Here is a 13,243-nt window from a genome sequence, read left to right as displayed (position 1 = left end):
ATTTAATATGGACACCCAATTAATACCTCAGCACCATAGACAACCTCATTTTAGGTGAATTATAGCAATTTCTTCCCCCTTCTCTGAAATGAAAGTGATCACAATACATCATAGCATTGTGCGAATTAACGTTAATTGATTCGAGTTACCAAGCACTGATGGGCCACTTCTATAACCTGGGCCTTATTGGGAGCTGGAAGGGATGGAGGGAAGATTAGATTGCACCGTCCGTTGCTTTGACGACGGCAGTCACCTGACGGCTTGTTAGACAGTTGTAAGGTTCTATTGCAGGCCCCAGTGGGGTCGTCAGTAAACTGGAGTGATGTCCAAACATCATTACACTCTGCTCCGATATTAAAGCAAAGGGATTAGCACCTTATTGCAAGCAACCTGGATTTGTCATTGTGCTGTCGTTATCCAATTTCCAGCTGATAATGTGACTATGGCCTGCGGGCATGAAGTCCTACAACCAAACTAGGGTATACAGAAAAGAAACCCAAGTCCCCAGCACCCAAAAACATTTAACCCCTAACTCGTCAGCTTTCTACAAACAAGGAATGTGGAAAAAAAATAATGGTACATTAAGCAACACTCAAAACAAAGTGAAATGGGGAAGCTACAATATTTAGGGCCTGATTCTTCCCTTACTCACACCGATTTGACTAGTCTCACTCTATGGAAGTGAATGGTTCAGCATGGGAGCAACTCCAATATAGAGGAGGAGACAATCAGCCCCTCCGAGCTGAGGCTGTCATGGTGCCATCACTTAGCTCGGTTGTACGCGCACGTGGGGACTGCAGCACATGGAGATCATTGTACAAGTTGCCATGAGAATCAACAATGACACTCCCTTCCTTTCCAAAAGCTACGTCTCCCACTCATTGTTAAGGGGGAAACCTGGCCTGTGCGCAGCTTATGTAAAGTAGGTGATAGTAGGAGACAGATCTCTTTTCAAATACCTTAGAAAAGTGACATGTGGTTTTAATTACCTGTGGTTTAATCCCTGAGCACGAGTGGCATTCATAACTCCTAAAGGAGTTGCTTCTTGCTTCTCAGGATCAGGCCCACTCACTTTAAAATGAGAGTTAGTAACAGACAATTCCCCCTCTTTCCCCCCCCCCACACATTGGAGGAGCTGTACTGGTGTCATCAACTATCAGAGTGCAGCTTGATTTATCATATCTCCCCAATGGAGTTATAACCCCAGTTTTTCCCATACAGATCGGCCTGGTGTTATATGTGATACGAAATTGACCCTCCCTCTCCTAGCTCCTTCCCATCCACTCCACCCCTCCCCCTTACCTTCTTCTCCTCCTCTGCTAGCTCTCCTGCTACCCCTTCTGGTCCATCTCTCTTATTCCCTTCTCTCCCTTTCTTTCCCCTTCCCACCCTTGCCCTAGCAGCTGATCTGGAATCAGCTGGCTCTTGGAGAGCTATTGCCTTAGCAGCTGCTGTTTCAGCAGCAGTTGCAGCCGGGGTACGACTTTAAGTCTCATCCCCTGACTCTTGTAATTCACAGGTGTCACCCTGGAGTGTGATCAGAGCATTTCCATAGCTGCCAGGCATTGTATGACACTCTGAGTAAGGATGGCTTTTTAGATAGGTTTACTATGTACAGTAGATAGTAAACAGAGGGTAGCTTCAAATAAGGCTCAGTCTGAGGATGGCTCAGGGGATTGGTAATGGGTAAAAGACCCTTTAACTCCTAAGTCGTTGGAATGAATCCAGGAATGGTGGGAGAGAAAACTACAGAATAAAAATAATGGGACCTCGAGAAGGCAGACTTAAGCAAACTCAGAGCATTGGTAGGCAAGATCGCATGGGAAGCAAGTCTAGGGGAAAAAACAAGTTCAGGAGAGTTTGTAGTGTTTTAAAGAGACATTATTAAGGGCACAAGAGCAACCTATGTCAGTGCATAGAAAGATAGGAAGTATGGTAAGTAACCACCCTGGCTTAACCAGGAGAACTTCCACTACCTGAAGCTCAAAAATGAGTCAGGTGAAGAGTGGGAACTAGGTCAAATGATGAAGGATGAATAAAAAACAAAAAAACAAAAAAATAAACCCCACAAGCACGTAGGGACAAAATTAGAAAGGCCTAGGCACAAAATGAGATTAAACCAGCAAGGGACATAAAGGGTACCAAGAAAACAGCAATGAAACAGTCTGAGCCCAGTGAGCGCGAGTCAGTTGGCATAGCCCAGCCATGGCTTTTTCTTTGCTGTGTAGACAAACCCTTAATGAACTCATGGAGAACAGAAGAGATCCCAGAGGACTGGACAAGGGCAAGCATAGCACCTATCTGTACAAAGGAAAATACGAACAACCCATGGAATTACAGACCAGCCAAATTAACTTTGGTACCCGGAAAGATAATGGAGCAAATAATCAAACAATCAATTTGTAAGCACCTAGAAGATAATAAGGAACAGTCAACATGGATTTGTCAAGAACAAGATTCTTCTTTGACAGGGTAACAAGCTTTGTGGATAGGGGAGAAGCAACAGCCATGATATATCTCGACTTTAGTAAGATGTTGTGTCACATGACCTTCTTATAAGCAAACTAGGGAAATATAGCCTAGTTTAGGGGTCTCAAATACTTGACCCATGGGGTTATTTCCTGCAGCCCTCCCAGTCCCCAAGCCCCCTCCCGATCCCCCCAGAGTTATTTCCTGCCAGCCACCAAGCTCCCCTCCCACCCACTCTCCCTCCACGCAGCGAGCTGCGTCCCCACTCCTCTGCCTACCTGCAGGTGCTTCCCGCCACCAAACAGCTGTTTGGCAGCACTTAGCGCTTTCTAGGAGGGAGGGGTGGGAAATTGGGGAAGGGGTTGGAGTAGGGACACGGAGGGGGTGGAGTTGGGGCGGGGACTTTGGGGACGGCGTTGGAATGCGGGCAGGGAAGGGGTGGGAAGAGGCAGGGCAGGGGCAAAGGCTCATGGAAGGGGTCGAGTGGGGGCACGGCTGGGGGCAACAGGGGCGAGGGGTGTCAGTGATGCTAGTCCTCATGTTGCCCTCCTGGTAATTTGAGTTTGAGATCCCTGGTCTAGATTAACCTACCAGAAGGTGGGTGAAAAAGGGGTTGGAAAACCATGCCCAGACGGTAGTTATCAATGATTCACAGTCAAACTGGAAGGGCATATTGCAGGGGTTGGCAACCTTCAGCACACAGCCAGTCAGGGGGATCCACTGGTGGGCCACGAGACATTTTGCTTATATTGACTGTTCACAGGCACGGCCCCCCGCAGCTCCCAGTGGCCACGGGGCACCATTCCTGCAGCTCCCATTGGCTTCTCGCAGGTCCCATTGGCTGGGAATGGTGCACCATGGCCACTGGGAGTTGCAGGGGGCCGTACCTGTGGACAGTTAACGTAAACAAAATGTCTCACAGCCTGCCAGTGGATTTTCCTGATGGGCTGCGTGCTGAAGGTTGCCAACCCCTGGCATTTTGAGTGGGGTCCTGCAGGGGATTGTGATGGGTCTGGTTCTTTTCAGTATCTTCAGATATGATCTGAGTAGTGGCATAAAGAGTACACTTACAAAGGTTGTGGAAGATACCAAGCTGGGAGGGGTTGCAAGCACTTTGGAGGATAGGATTAGAATTTGAAATGATCTGGACAAACTGGAGAAATAAGATGAAATTCAGTAAGGGCAAATGCAAAGTACTCCACTTAGGAAGGAATAATCAATTACACAAATACAAAATGGGAAATAACTGCCTAGAAAGGAGTACTGCAGAAAAGGATCTGGGGGTTATAGTGGATCACAAACTATGAGTCAACAATTATAAAAGTGATCACAAACTATGAGTCAACAATTATAATACTGTCACAAAAAAAGTGAATATAATTCTGGGATATGTTAGCAGGAATGCTGTAGGCAAGACATGAGAAGTAATTCTTCTAACTCTACTCAACACTGAGAAGGTCTGAACTGGAGCACTGTGTCCATTTCTGGGCACCACACTTCAGGCAAGGTGTGGACACACTGGAGAAAATTCAAATAAGTGCAACAAAAATGATTAAACATGACCTAGAAGGAAAGATTTTTTTTAAACGGGGTTGTTTAGTCTGGAGAGAGAAGACTGAGAGGGAACATGATAACAATCTTTAAGTACTTTAAAAGTTATTATAAAGAGGAGAGTGATAAATTGTTCTTCTTATCTACATGGACAGGACAAAAAGTACTGGGTTTAAATTGCAGCAAGGGAGATTTAGGTTAGACATCAGGAAAAACATCCCAACTGTCAGGGGAGTTGAACACTAGAACAAATTACCTTGGGAGATTGTGGAATCTCCTCATTGGAGGTTTTAAAGAACAGGTTAGACAAATACCTATCGGGGATGATCTAGATCGAGATAATACTTTGTCCTGTCCTAGTGCAGGGGACTGGATTAGATGACCTATTGAGGTCCCTTCCAGTCCTACATTTCTATAATTTCTATTATTCTGATTCTAGCCCAGGTTAGCAGTGGCCAGCAATTTTTGTCATTTGATGGCTGTTCTGTGATTATATGAAACTGAGTCAATGTTTTATAGATGGTATTTTACACAGAAGTATGGAAATTTAGAAGACAAGTACGTTTTCCTTCAAGGAACAAAGGCCCAGATCCTGAAAAGTATTTAGGTGACCCAATAATATCAGTGGAAGATAGGCACCTAAATACCCTGGAAGCCCTGGTCTAAAGTAAAAGAAGGAGTAAATAAATCTGGGCAGGATTTTCCAAGGCACTTAAGGGATTTAGGCACCCAAATTCATTATTATCTATATGTTGGTAATGCCCAGAAACCACAGCCATGGGTCAGAGCCCCATTGAGCTAGGTGCTGTACACATACATAGGAGGAAAAGAGAGTCCCTGCCCCAAAGAGATTACAGGCTAAATCAAAGTTCAGTGTGAGCTGGACACCTAATTCTCTACGGCTCCTCTGAGAAGCCCAGACTCTCATCCTGAACACTTCAGTGCTCAGCAATACCAGTGTCTGTGAAACGTGCTCCCTTGATGCTACTTGAGGAGTCCCAACATTTCCTTTCACTGGATGGATCATTCCTAGAGAACAGATGCCAGCTGAGCATCCAGGAAAAGGGGAGACGTTTTCTTCTGCCCAGGTCAAAATCCATGTTTCGTTGACTTTGAAAATGCAGCTAGCTCCAGTGGCCACGTGTTCCTGTAAAGCCAGAAGGACTGAGCACAAACAGGACAACTGGATCTCATCTGAATGACCCAAAGAGCCCCTCAATGCATCCAATGAAGTGAGCTGTAGCTCACGAAAGCTTACGCTCTAATAAACTTGTTAGTCTCTAAGGTGCCACAAGTACTCCTTTTCTTTTTGCGAATACAGACTAACACGGCTGCTACTCTGAAACCTGTCATTATGCAAGGCACTGAATTTAGCCGTATAGAGTGGAAATCTGTCAACTTCATGAAAAAACTCATACAGATACAGACAGACATCATCTTCCTCTCCAAATGCAAACAGATGGACATCATACCGAAAGGACTGAAGGTAAAAAATCCATTACAAGCAAATGCATCCGATGAAGTGAGCTGTAGCTCACGAAAGCTTATGCTCTAATAAACTTGTTAGTCTCTAAGGTGCCACAAGTACTCCTTTTCTTTCAACTGACAAAGGGTTTACTGTTCTGTAACAGCAACTCCTGACAGGCCTGACAAACTCACTATACCTAGCATGTTGCTTTCATAGTATTTATCCGTAAAGAATGTCATGTGAGGTATTCAGTACAAGCTGGGGTTTCAGCCAGACAAAGGATGTATGTTCACCTGTCTCCCTTGGTTCACATGTAAATTAAAAGCATTGTAAACCAACAGGATGGAAGCCCAATTTGCATTAGAAAGCAACATGAGGATGTGAAGTCAACTTGGAGCCAGCACACCAGGGACTACGCCACCAGGGATCATCTTGACTCTGGGGACAAACAATGATGGTGGGGGATATAGGGGGGAGGCAAAAAGACACCACTTGATCCTGCCCCTGACAAAGGAATTGGGCTCTGTGATAAGATTAATGAAAATGGGATCCCCGTCAGCCCTGGTTGGAAAAGAAATGTGTGGTGAGATAAGACTGCTTTTAGGCAGATAGTTAGCCTGTTAAAGTTAAGTTTAGTCTCTAGAAAGCATGTATCGATTTTGTTTTATATGTAACCTTCCTCTTCCCATTATCCTTATGTAACCCACACACCTCTAGGGTATAGTGTTTTGTCCCATTGCAGGGGATGAGAAGGCGGGGAGAGAGAGAGAGAGAGAGAGAGAGGAGCGCGAGAGAGAGAGAGAGAGAGAGAGAGAGAGAGGAGAGAGAGAGAGAGAGAGAGAGAGAGCGTGTGCACACCATTGGACTTTTAGCTCATGTGGTAGAGGCTCATACACTAAGCTCTAGAGGCCCCGGGTTCTATCCTGCCCGCTGACTACCAGGGTCTGTCGGCATAACACTTACTCACTATTTCTCAAATCTTAATCGTTGTCAATAAACTTATGTTTGTTTTCACTATAAATATAAATATAACTCAGTGCTGTGGTGTTATACAAGAACTGATCCTCAGTTGAATCAGACAAACTGGTGTGTACACTCTGCCCTTGGGGACAGCAAATCTGGTATTTCTGTGAATAACCAATGACAAGGGCTGGATGTCACAAGGGAATGCTTCAGAGGGGGCTTGGGGACTGGAGTGCGCCTATTGTTAACCTGCAACGCAAAGTGATATTGTGGGATGCAGCAACCAGATCTTTCACTCCAGTCTAATTCCATCACCAGTCTTATCCTCCTGAAAGGGGCAGGGAGGAATGAGGGTAGGGCCATGTTCTTTCTGCAGACCACAATGGGCAGCTGAGTTGGGACAGCACATGGGGCAGTGCACACCCCTCCTTTCCAAGAGTGTGGCAGGAGTGCCCCGAGTCAGGTAGGCTATCTCTAGGAGCCCCTACTAGGGCAGTGGGACTCTACTCCCCCACTGACCACATGCAGTGGCTTCAATCCACAATCTAACCCTAAATATTTTTAACTACATTTTCCCTCCATACATTCACTTTGATGAAAGGCACAAAATGACAGCGCTGGAGTCCACAGTCCTCCACACATCCATAGACCTAGTGCAGCATGAGCAGCAGAAGCATCCCCTAAGCTGCCCCCACCACTGTGCCCCTGATCTGTGAAGACCAGCTTCAGTGGGGAGAGGAGGGCGATGGTTCAGGTGTGGTGGCCACTCTGTCCTTGGCTTTTCTGCTGAAAATGCCATCAAGGAAGCCAGTGAACATGGGCGGGGGGGCTGTGACATGGACGCTTGTCCAATAAACACTGGGCTGAGACCCCCTCCAATTCATTTCACACACAGCCCAAGAGATGGTCACAGCTTTCAGTCATCACAGAACTGGGATGGATCTGAAAGGCTCCATATTTATTACAGCCCCGTGAGCCATAATTTGAAGGTTTATTTTTTAAACTGTAACATTACTTCCGTGGCTACTACTCCATTTGCCACTGCAATGCTCTCTTTCTCTCTCCGTCTCTCTTTCATATTATAGGCATCGCCTATAGTTAAGATTGAATGACATTTTCCATTATAAGACCCTGTTTTCAGTTCCTTATAACTTCACCAAACTAACGGCCTGTGCTGAAATTTCTCAGTCCGTGTTACAAAATTCTTACCGTTGTTTGGTTGACGTGCTATGTCATCTCTGAGCTTTGAAGCAGGGACCTAAGTTTGTCCAAGGAGTTGCCTTGATGTCAGGGGTTATGCCTTTTGCTGTCCTCACGAACATTTGACCAAGCTGAACCCAGTTATGAGCCTGACTCCATCTGCGCTGAGCAAGCTGTAGCTCAGGGCTGTAGAGGCGCTGCAGGAATTCCCCTGCAATTGCTCCTTCTGGCTACCGGAGGTGCCTGGCACCTCTGGTGCCAGGCACCAGAACGGGGGGTAAAGTTACTGTCTCTCCAGCACTCTCAAGGCTCCCACTGCTGGCACCCAGACTGTGCAGAGGAGAAGCAGAAAGCAGCCGGAGTCAAATGCAGAGGGGTGAGAAGCTGGGCCTTGGGGGGGGGGGTAAGAGAGGAGACTGGGGCAAGGGGCAGGAGGGTTGGGGGAGACTGGGATGAAGAGGCCAGGGGGAGGATTCGAAGCAGGAAGGGCTGGGATGAGAAGTCAGGGGCAGGGGCGGGACTGGGATGGGGAGTCATGGGGAGGCGACTGAGGCTGGGAGTTGCCTGCGGAGCCATGGGGCTTAGGGAGGGAAACTGAGTTGTCAAACCAAGGTGTGGGGGGGGCCTGGGATGAAGAGCTGAGGGGCGTCGGAGGGGCTGGCAGAGCCACGGGAAGAAGGGGGGAGGTTTGGGTGGGGACACAAGTAGAAAGGTCTGTTAACCATGAGCAGACACTCCCCTGAGAACTTAGAACGGAACCTCAGATTGCTGTGTCTCAGTATCCCTCTACTGTCAGCAAACAACTGAGAAACCCACTGGAAAAATGAGTGTCTCATCTCCCTCTAGTGGCTGGCCCTCATACAGGATGATAACCTACCACTGCTATGTAACGCCACTAGCTCAAGTGGTTCTAAACCTGCTAATGAACTATGTGGGAGCCCTGGTGGGTCCATATGATGCACTTTCCATTTTTTAAAAAAGCCTAAGAAATTACACACAGTAGGAATATAAAATATTAAATGGTTAACCGATAAGTATTAGTCTTACCATTAATATATTGTAGCTAATGTTTAAAACAGATTGGCAGCAGCTCCAATCCCGGGCCCAATTGTGCAGGACCGGATGGCAGCCCCGGACCCTGATCCCCACTGTGTGGGGCCAGGCGGAGGCCCCCAACCCGGATCCCTGCCACATGGGGGCAGGCAGCAGACTCCAACCTCTGTTGTGCAGGGCCAAGCGGCAGCCCCCAACCTGGAACCCCACCAGGCGGGGCCAGGAGGCAGACCCCTATCCCCGCTGGGCGGGGCCATGCAGCAGCACCAGCCCCAGCCCCAGCCCCAGCCCCAGCCCGCTGACGTGTGGCGCCAGGCGACCCTGGTGTGCAGGGCTGGGCAGCAGCCCCAACTGGATCCCTGCGGCATGGGACTGGGCGACAGACCCCAACCCCTGGTGGGCAGGGCTGAGCGGCAGCCCCTGGCCTGGATCCCACCATGCAGGGCCGAGCTGCAGACCCTGCCGCGTGGTTCTGGCAGGAGACCCCGACCCCCCACAGGGGGTGGGCAGCAGCCCTCATCTCAGACCCTGACCCCTGTCATGTTAATAATTAATTCACAATGTGCAGATGCATTATGACACATCTTTAACTACATGACGACATACTATTATTTGCACAGAATCCCTGCCTCATTCAGTGCCAAGGATTCACTGAATGAGCAGCTATGCAATATTTTGCTTTATCCACTTTGTTCAATGAGGCCCCAGGCCTTATTTATTGTGCACTCTGCAAACCCTGCTCTGAAGACAGAATAATTCATTTCCGGGTCTGTGTGTGCCTGCATGCGCACATACACACACACACTCTCTTGGTATATAAGTATATTACTATTGTGCTTTCTGTGTCTTCCATGTAGCTATTAGCTGTCATCTCCCTCTCTCCTTGGTGAATCAGGAAGCAGCAGAATAAACTGACCCACATGCATCCAATGAAGTGAGCTGTAGCTCACCAAAGCTTATGCACAGATAAATTTGTTAGTCTCTAAGGTGCCACAAGTCCTCCTTTTCTTTTTCCAGATACAGACTAACATGGCTGCTACTCTGAAACCTGACCCTAAAAAAGCAGTCAAATTGAAACCACATAAAGAAACGAGACAAATTATTTAAAAAAGGTCTTGGCAGTATGATAAACAGTTCTGCTGTTGTAACCCACACACCTTCTGAGTGTGGTGTTGTGTCCCATCGAGTGGCACTGAGACCACGCAGAGAGAGAGATTAATGAGTCTCCTCTACAGCCTTAACTGTAGAGCCAGTTGGCTTTTAGCTCATGCAGTAGAAGCTCATGCACTAAGCTCCAGAGGTCCCCGGTTCAGTGCTGATGACTAGGGTCTGTCAGCGTTACACTGTTATGCAGAACTGTTGCTGCTAGGGTCCCCAAGGCTACCTTTAGCCATTTCCTTGTGTTGTGAACAGGGAGTCCCAATCTCTGTTGCCCAAAGCTTTGCGAAGCAGGGAGAATTGGGGGTCTGGCATTGCAGGGCTGTTGGCCATGTGCTGGTGTAGGCTGTTAAATCTGCCCTAGAGATCTCTGAATCTCATTTGTTTCTGCAGGACACAGGTGTGGAAGAAAATTTCCCCCGTTGTGTGGAAAAATACACAATCTCTCATTATCCCAACCTCATTATCCCTGCCTGTGCTGGTGTGTACTGTCTAGACTCTAATGAGGGACAGACAGAGGGGATATTACATGTCCCAACAGGAAATATCTGATTTAATTTTACAGGTTAGCCAGGGCGTTATTATATCACAAGTGTCAAAGCCACAAGTGATGCCATAAAGTCCAAGACTGATGGGGAGTAATAAATAACACTACAGAGGAACCCAAGTACTTTCCTTAAGTTTGATGGTGTTTGGGTAACCCACTGGTGAGTGTGTGTCACAGATCCCCCTCTGTAAGATCAGGCCTTAACACCTATAAAAAGGATCTCATTTTGTATAAAATTGTATAGATTTTTAGAGTAATTTCTATAGAATCCTATTACATTTATATAGATTCCTATTAGTTAAAGCCCTATTGCTTTCTACAGGTTCTATAGGGCTTACACAGTGAGGGGTGACAGTACAGAAACAAAATGGGGAGAGGATATGGGAGATACAGAAATGTATCATCATCTAATATGCTTTCTCCTTAAATACACATCCTCAGAGATCTTCTTTGTTTCCATTGCTGGTGGGTTATTTCAATGAAATATTATAATGGGAAAGCTGTGCCGCCCCAGGAGCACCCAGCCAAAGGAATTGTGATGCAGAGAGTTATAATTTCTTCTCTGCTCCATGGGGGAATAATCTGTGTCAGACCATTACAAGGCCCAGATTACATCTTTCCTGCCCCTGGCTCAGTTCCATTGGCTGGTGTTTGGAAAGGAGAACAGCTGAGGTTCTGTTCCCCTCTCCCTACCCATGTGTGTGGCGCGGCAGAGGTGGGACTAGTGCCCACGCAGGGCCTGCTCTCCCTTCACACATACAGACAGGTGGTGTGGGTGGCATGCACATGGCAGTAACGGATGAGCTCTATTACAGCCCCAGCTAAAGACCCCTCAAGCTACAGTAGCTCATGCTTTTAGCTCTGGAGACCCCTGGTTCAGTCCTCAGTATGTCGCCCAAAATGGCAGCCGTGACATTTACGCGTGGGTATCCTTCAGACTTGCATTATGTTGGCGCTGTTCTTTCCACCCTGAGCAAACACAGCTAATCGGTCTCCTCCCTCTCTATTCTACTCATGGCAGTCACGATAAGCACATGTATCTGTGTTTGCATCATCAGGGCCTAAATTTCTAAGCTTTTCAGGACAGGAGCCTGTCTTTTTTTCCTCTATTACACAATGTACCCATCTCTGGCACTGTGTCAATACATGAATACCATGCATAGGTTTAATAGATTTTAAGGCTGGAAGGGACCATTATGATCATCTAGTCTGACCTCCTGCAGAATGCAGGTCAGAGCATTTCACCTGGCAGCTTCTGCATCCAGACCAACTGCTTCTGGTTGGATTAGGGCATATTTTTAAGAAAGACATCAAGTCTTGATTTAAGACCTCTGAGTGATGGAGAATTTAATACCTCTCATGGTAAGCTGTTCCAGTGGCTAAATACCCTCATTTAATCTATCAATGTCTTAAAATAATAAATAATCATAAATGAGCTTTGAAGGATACATACAAGCAACTCACTTACCCGGCACTGCCCCCTGGTGGCGATGACAGAGCAGACTGTGTCACCATTAAAGTATCAATTGGTAACTCCAGGGCTTGTTGAAGATCCCCAGTCTGCTGAGCATTGATAACAGTGCTGGCCAAGCTCTTCAACCTGTCGCTCGACAAGGAGGGAACAAGCTTATTTCTGAAAAGGCCTGGTGGGTCTCCAATTTCAATGATCAACACTCTCAATGGGGTAGCCGCACGAGATGATTGCAGAACCCAAACGCTGGCTGCTCCTGTACGGGTTTTCTCCCAGCCAGCCCTGCTACAAAAGGCTGTGCAAGATGTCATGGGAGGGCACTGACGCCTCCTCTTGCTGACATTGTCTGAGATAACCTTTAACGTGCTCTCGCTTCCTGACGCACTCTGAACTATTCTGACATGGTCATGTCCAATCTTCAAGAAATCAGCCAGGCGACGGACCACCCTTCTTTGACCCTCTTCTCCAATGGTCTCAGCAATGGTAAAAGCAGCGTGAAGGGAAAAGCTAGTGTATATTTCTATGGGGTCATCTCCGTGAAGGAGGACATAGAGAAGGTTGTTCTCAAAGCTGAAGGAGTGGGCGCCTGCCATAGCATTAGTTAAGAAACTGCTGGAAGAAGATGAGGCTAGTGGAATGTAATTCCCATTCATGAAAACATGAAGGCTACGGGGTTCATCGTAGAAGATGGCTATAAGAAGTCTGGTAGAGTTTTGACCACTGATGAGGCGGAGTCTTAAGCTCGGAGGTGTTAGACCAGCGAAGCAAACCTTAGTCAGCTTGTTGGATGGCAAGACCGAATAGAAAGCCCTTGGATGTTCTGAAGGACAGCAAGATACATGTGAAACTGCATTATTAAAAGCCTCCACAAAACTGCCAGTCACCGATACCACTGGAGATGACCTCCTTCCATCTGCTTCAGTGTCCAAGCTTTCTAGGATCACGAGTGCATGGTCTGTGTCTTTGCAGAAGTAGCCTTGCATAGAGGGCTTGTAGATGCACTTTGCGTCTTCTCTGTAAATGCCTGTTTAACAACAAATAAATAAAGGGGTGGGCTGATCTGCCATTTCTACACGCTGCGCTGTACCTGCTTATTTGCATGGTACACCTTTCAGTGTGATGCTGGTACGTGATGATGATGCAAGGAGCTGTTTCTCTCAGATGTCCTGGTTAGCAGGGCATCAAACTTTGCCATGAATTTGGTATTCTTTGTGAAGCTCCTTTACATTTGACATGAATAACAACCTTGCTTTCTCCTCTCCCCTCCCCAGCAATACTTTCAACTGAGGTAGATTGTATCACAAACATAGCCCATAGTAAGGGGCAGTTCATTGCTGTGCAATTCCAGGAGCATCCAAGGGAA

At 47.1% G+C, this 13,243-nt stretch overlaps 1 protein-coding gene across 5 annotated transcripts in view; it reads right to left on the bottom strand.

Annotated features, from left to right (window-relative positions):
- Positions 1 to 13,243, bottom strand: part of PKHD1 (PKHD1 ciliary IPT domain containing fibrocystin/polyductin) — a 405,193-nt gene that overhangs the window by 37,507 nt on the left and 354,443 nt on the right. For all 5 annotated transcript variants that reach the window (XR_006279695.1, XM_043510113.1, XM_043510114.1 and 2 more), the window contains exon 60: positions 11,878 to 12,904. Coding sequence is in view for 4 of the 5 variants with exons in the window: in XM_043510113.1 (XP_043366048.1) it covers positions 11,878 to 12,904 (1,027 nt within the window). In the remaining variant the exon portion in view is untranslated. The remainder of the gene's footprint in view (positions 1 to 11,877; positions 12,905 to 13,243) is intronic.

Source organism: Dermochelys coriacea, chromosome 3 (assembly GCF_009764565.3).
Source record: "Dermochelys coriacea isolate rDerCor1 chromosome 3, rDerCor1.pri.v4, whole genome shotgun sequence".
Lineage (NCBI taxonomy): Eukaryota > Metazoa > Chordata > Testudines > Dermochelyidae > Dermochelys > Dermochelys coriacea.
Note: the sequence above shows the minus strand (reverse complement) of the source record. Positions and strands in the feature narration are given on the sequence as shown.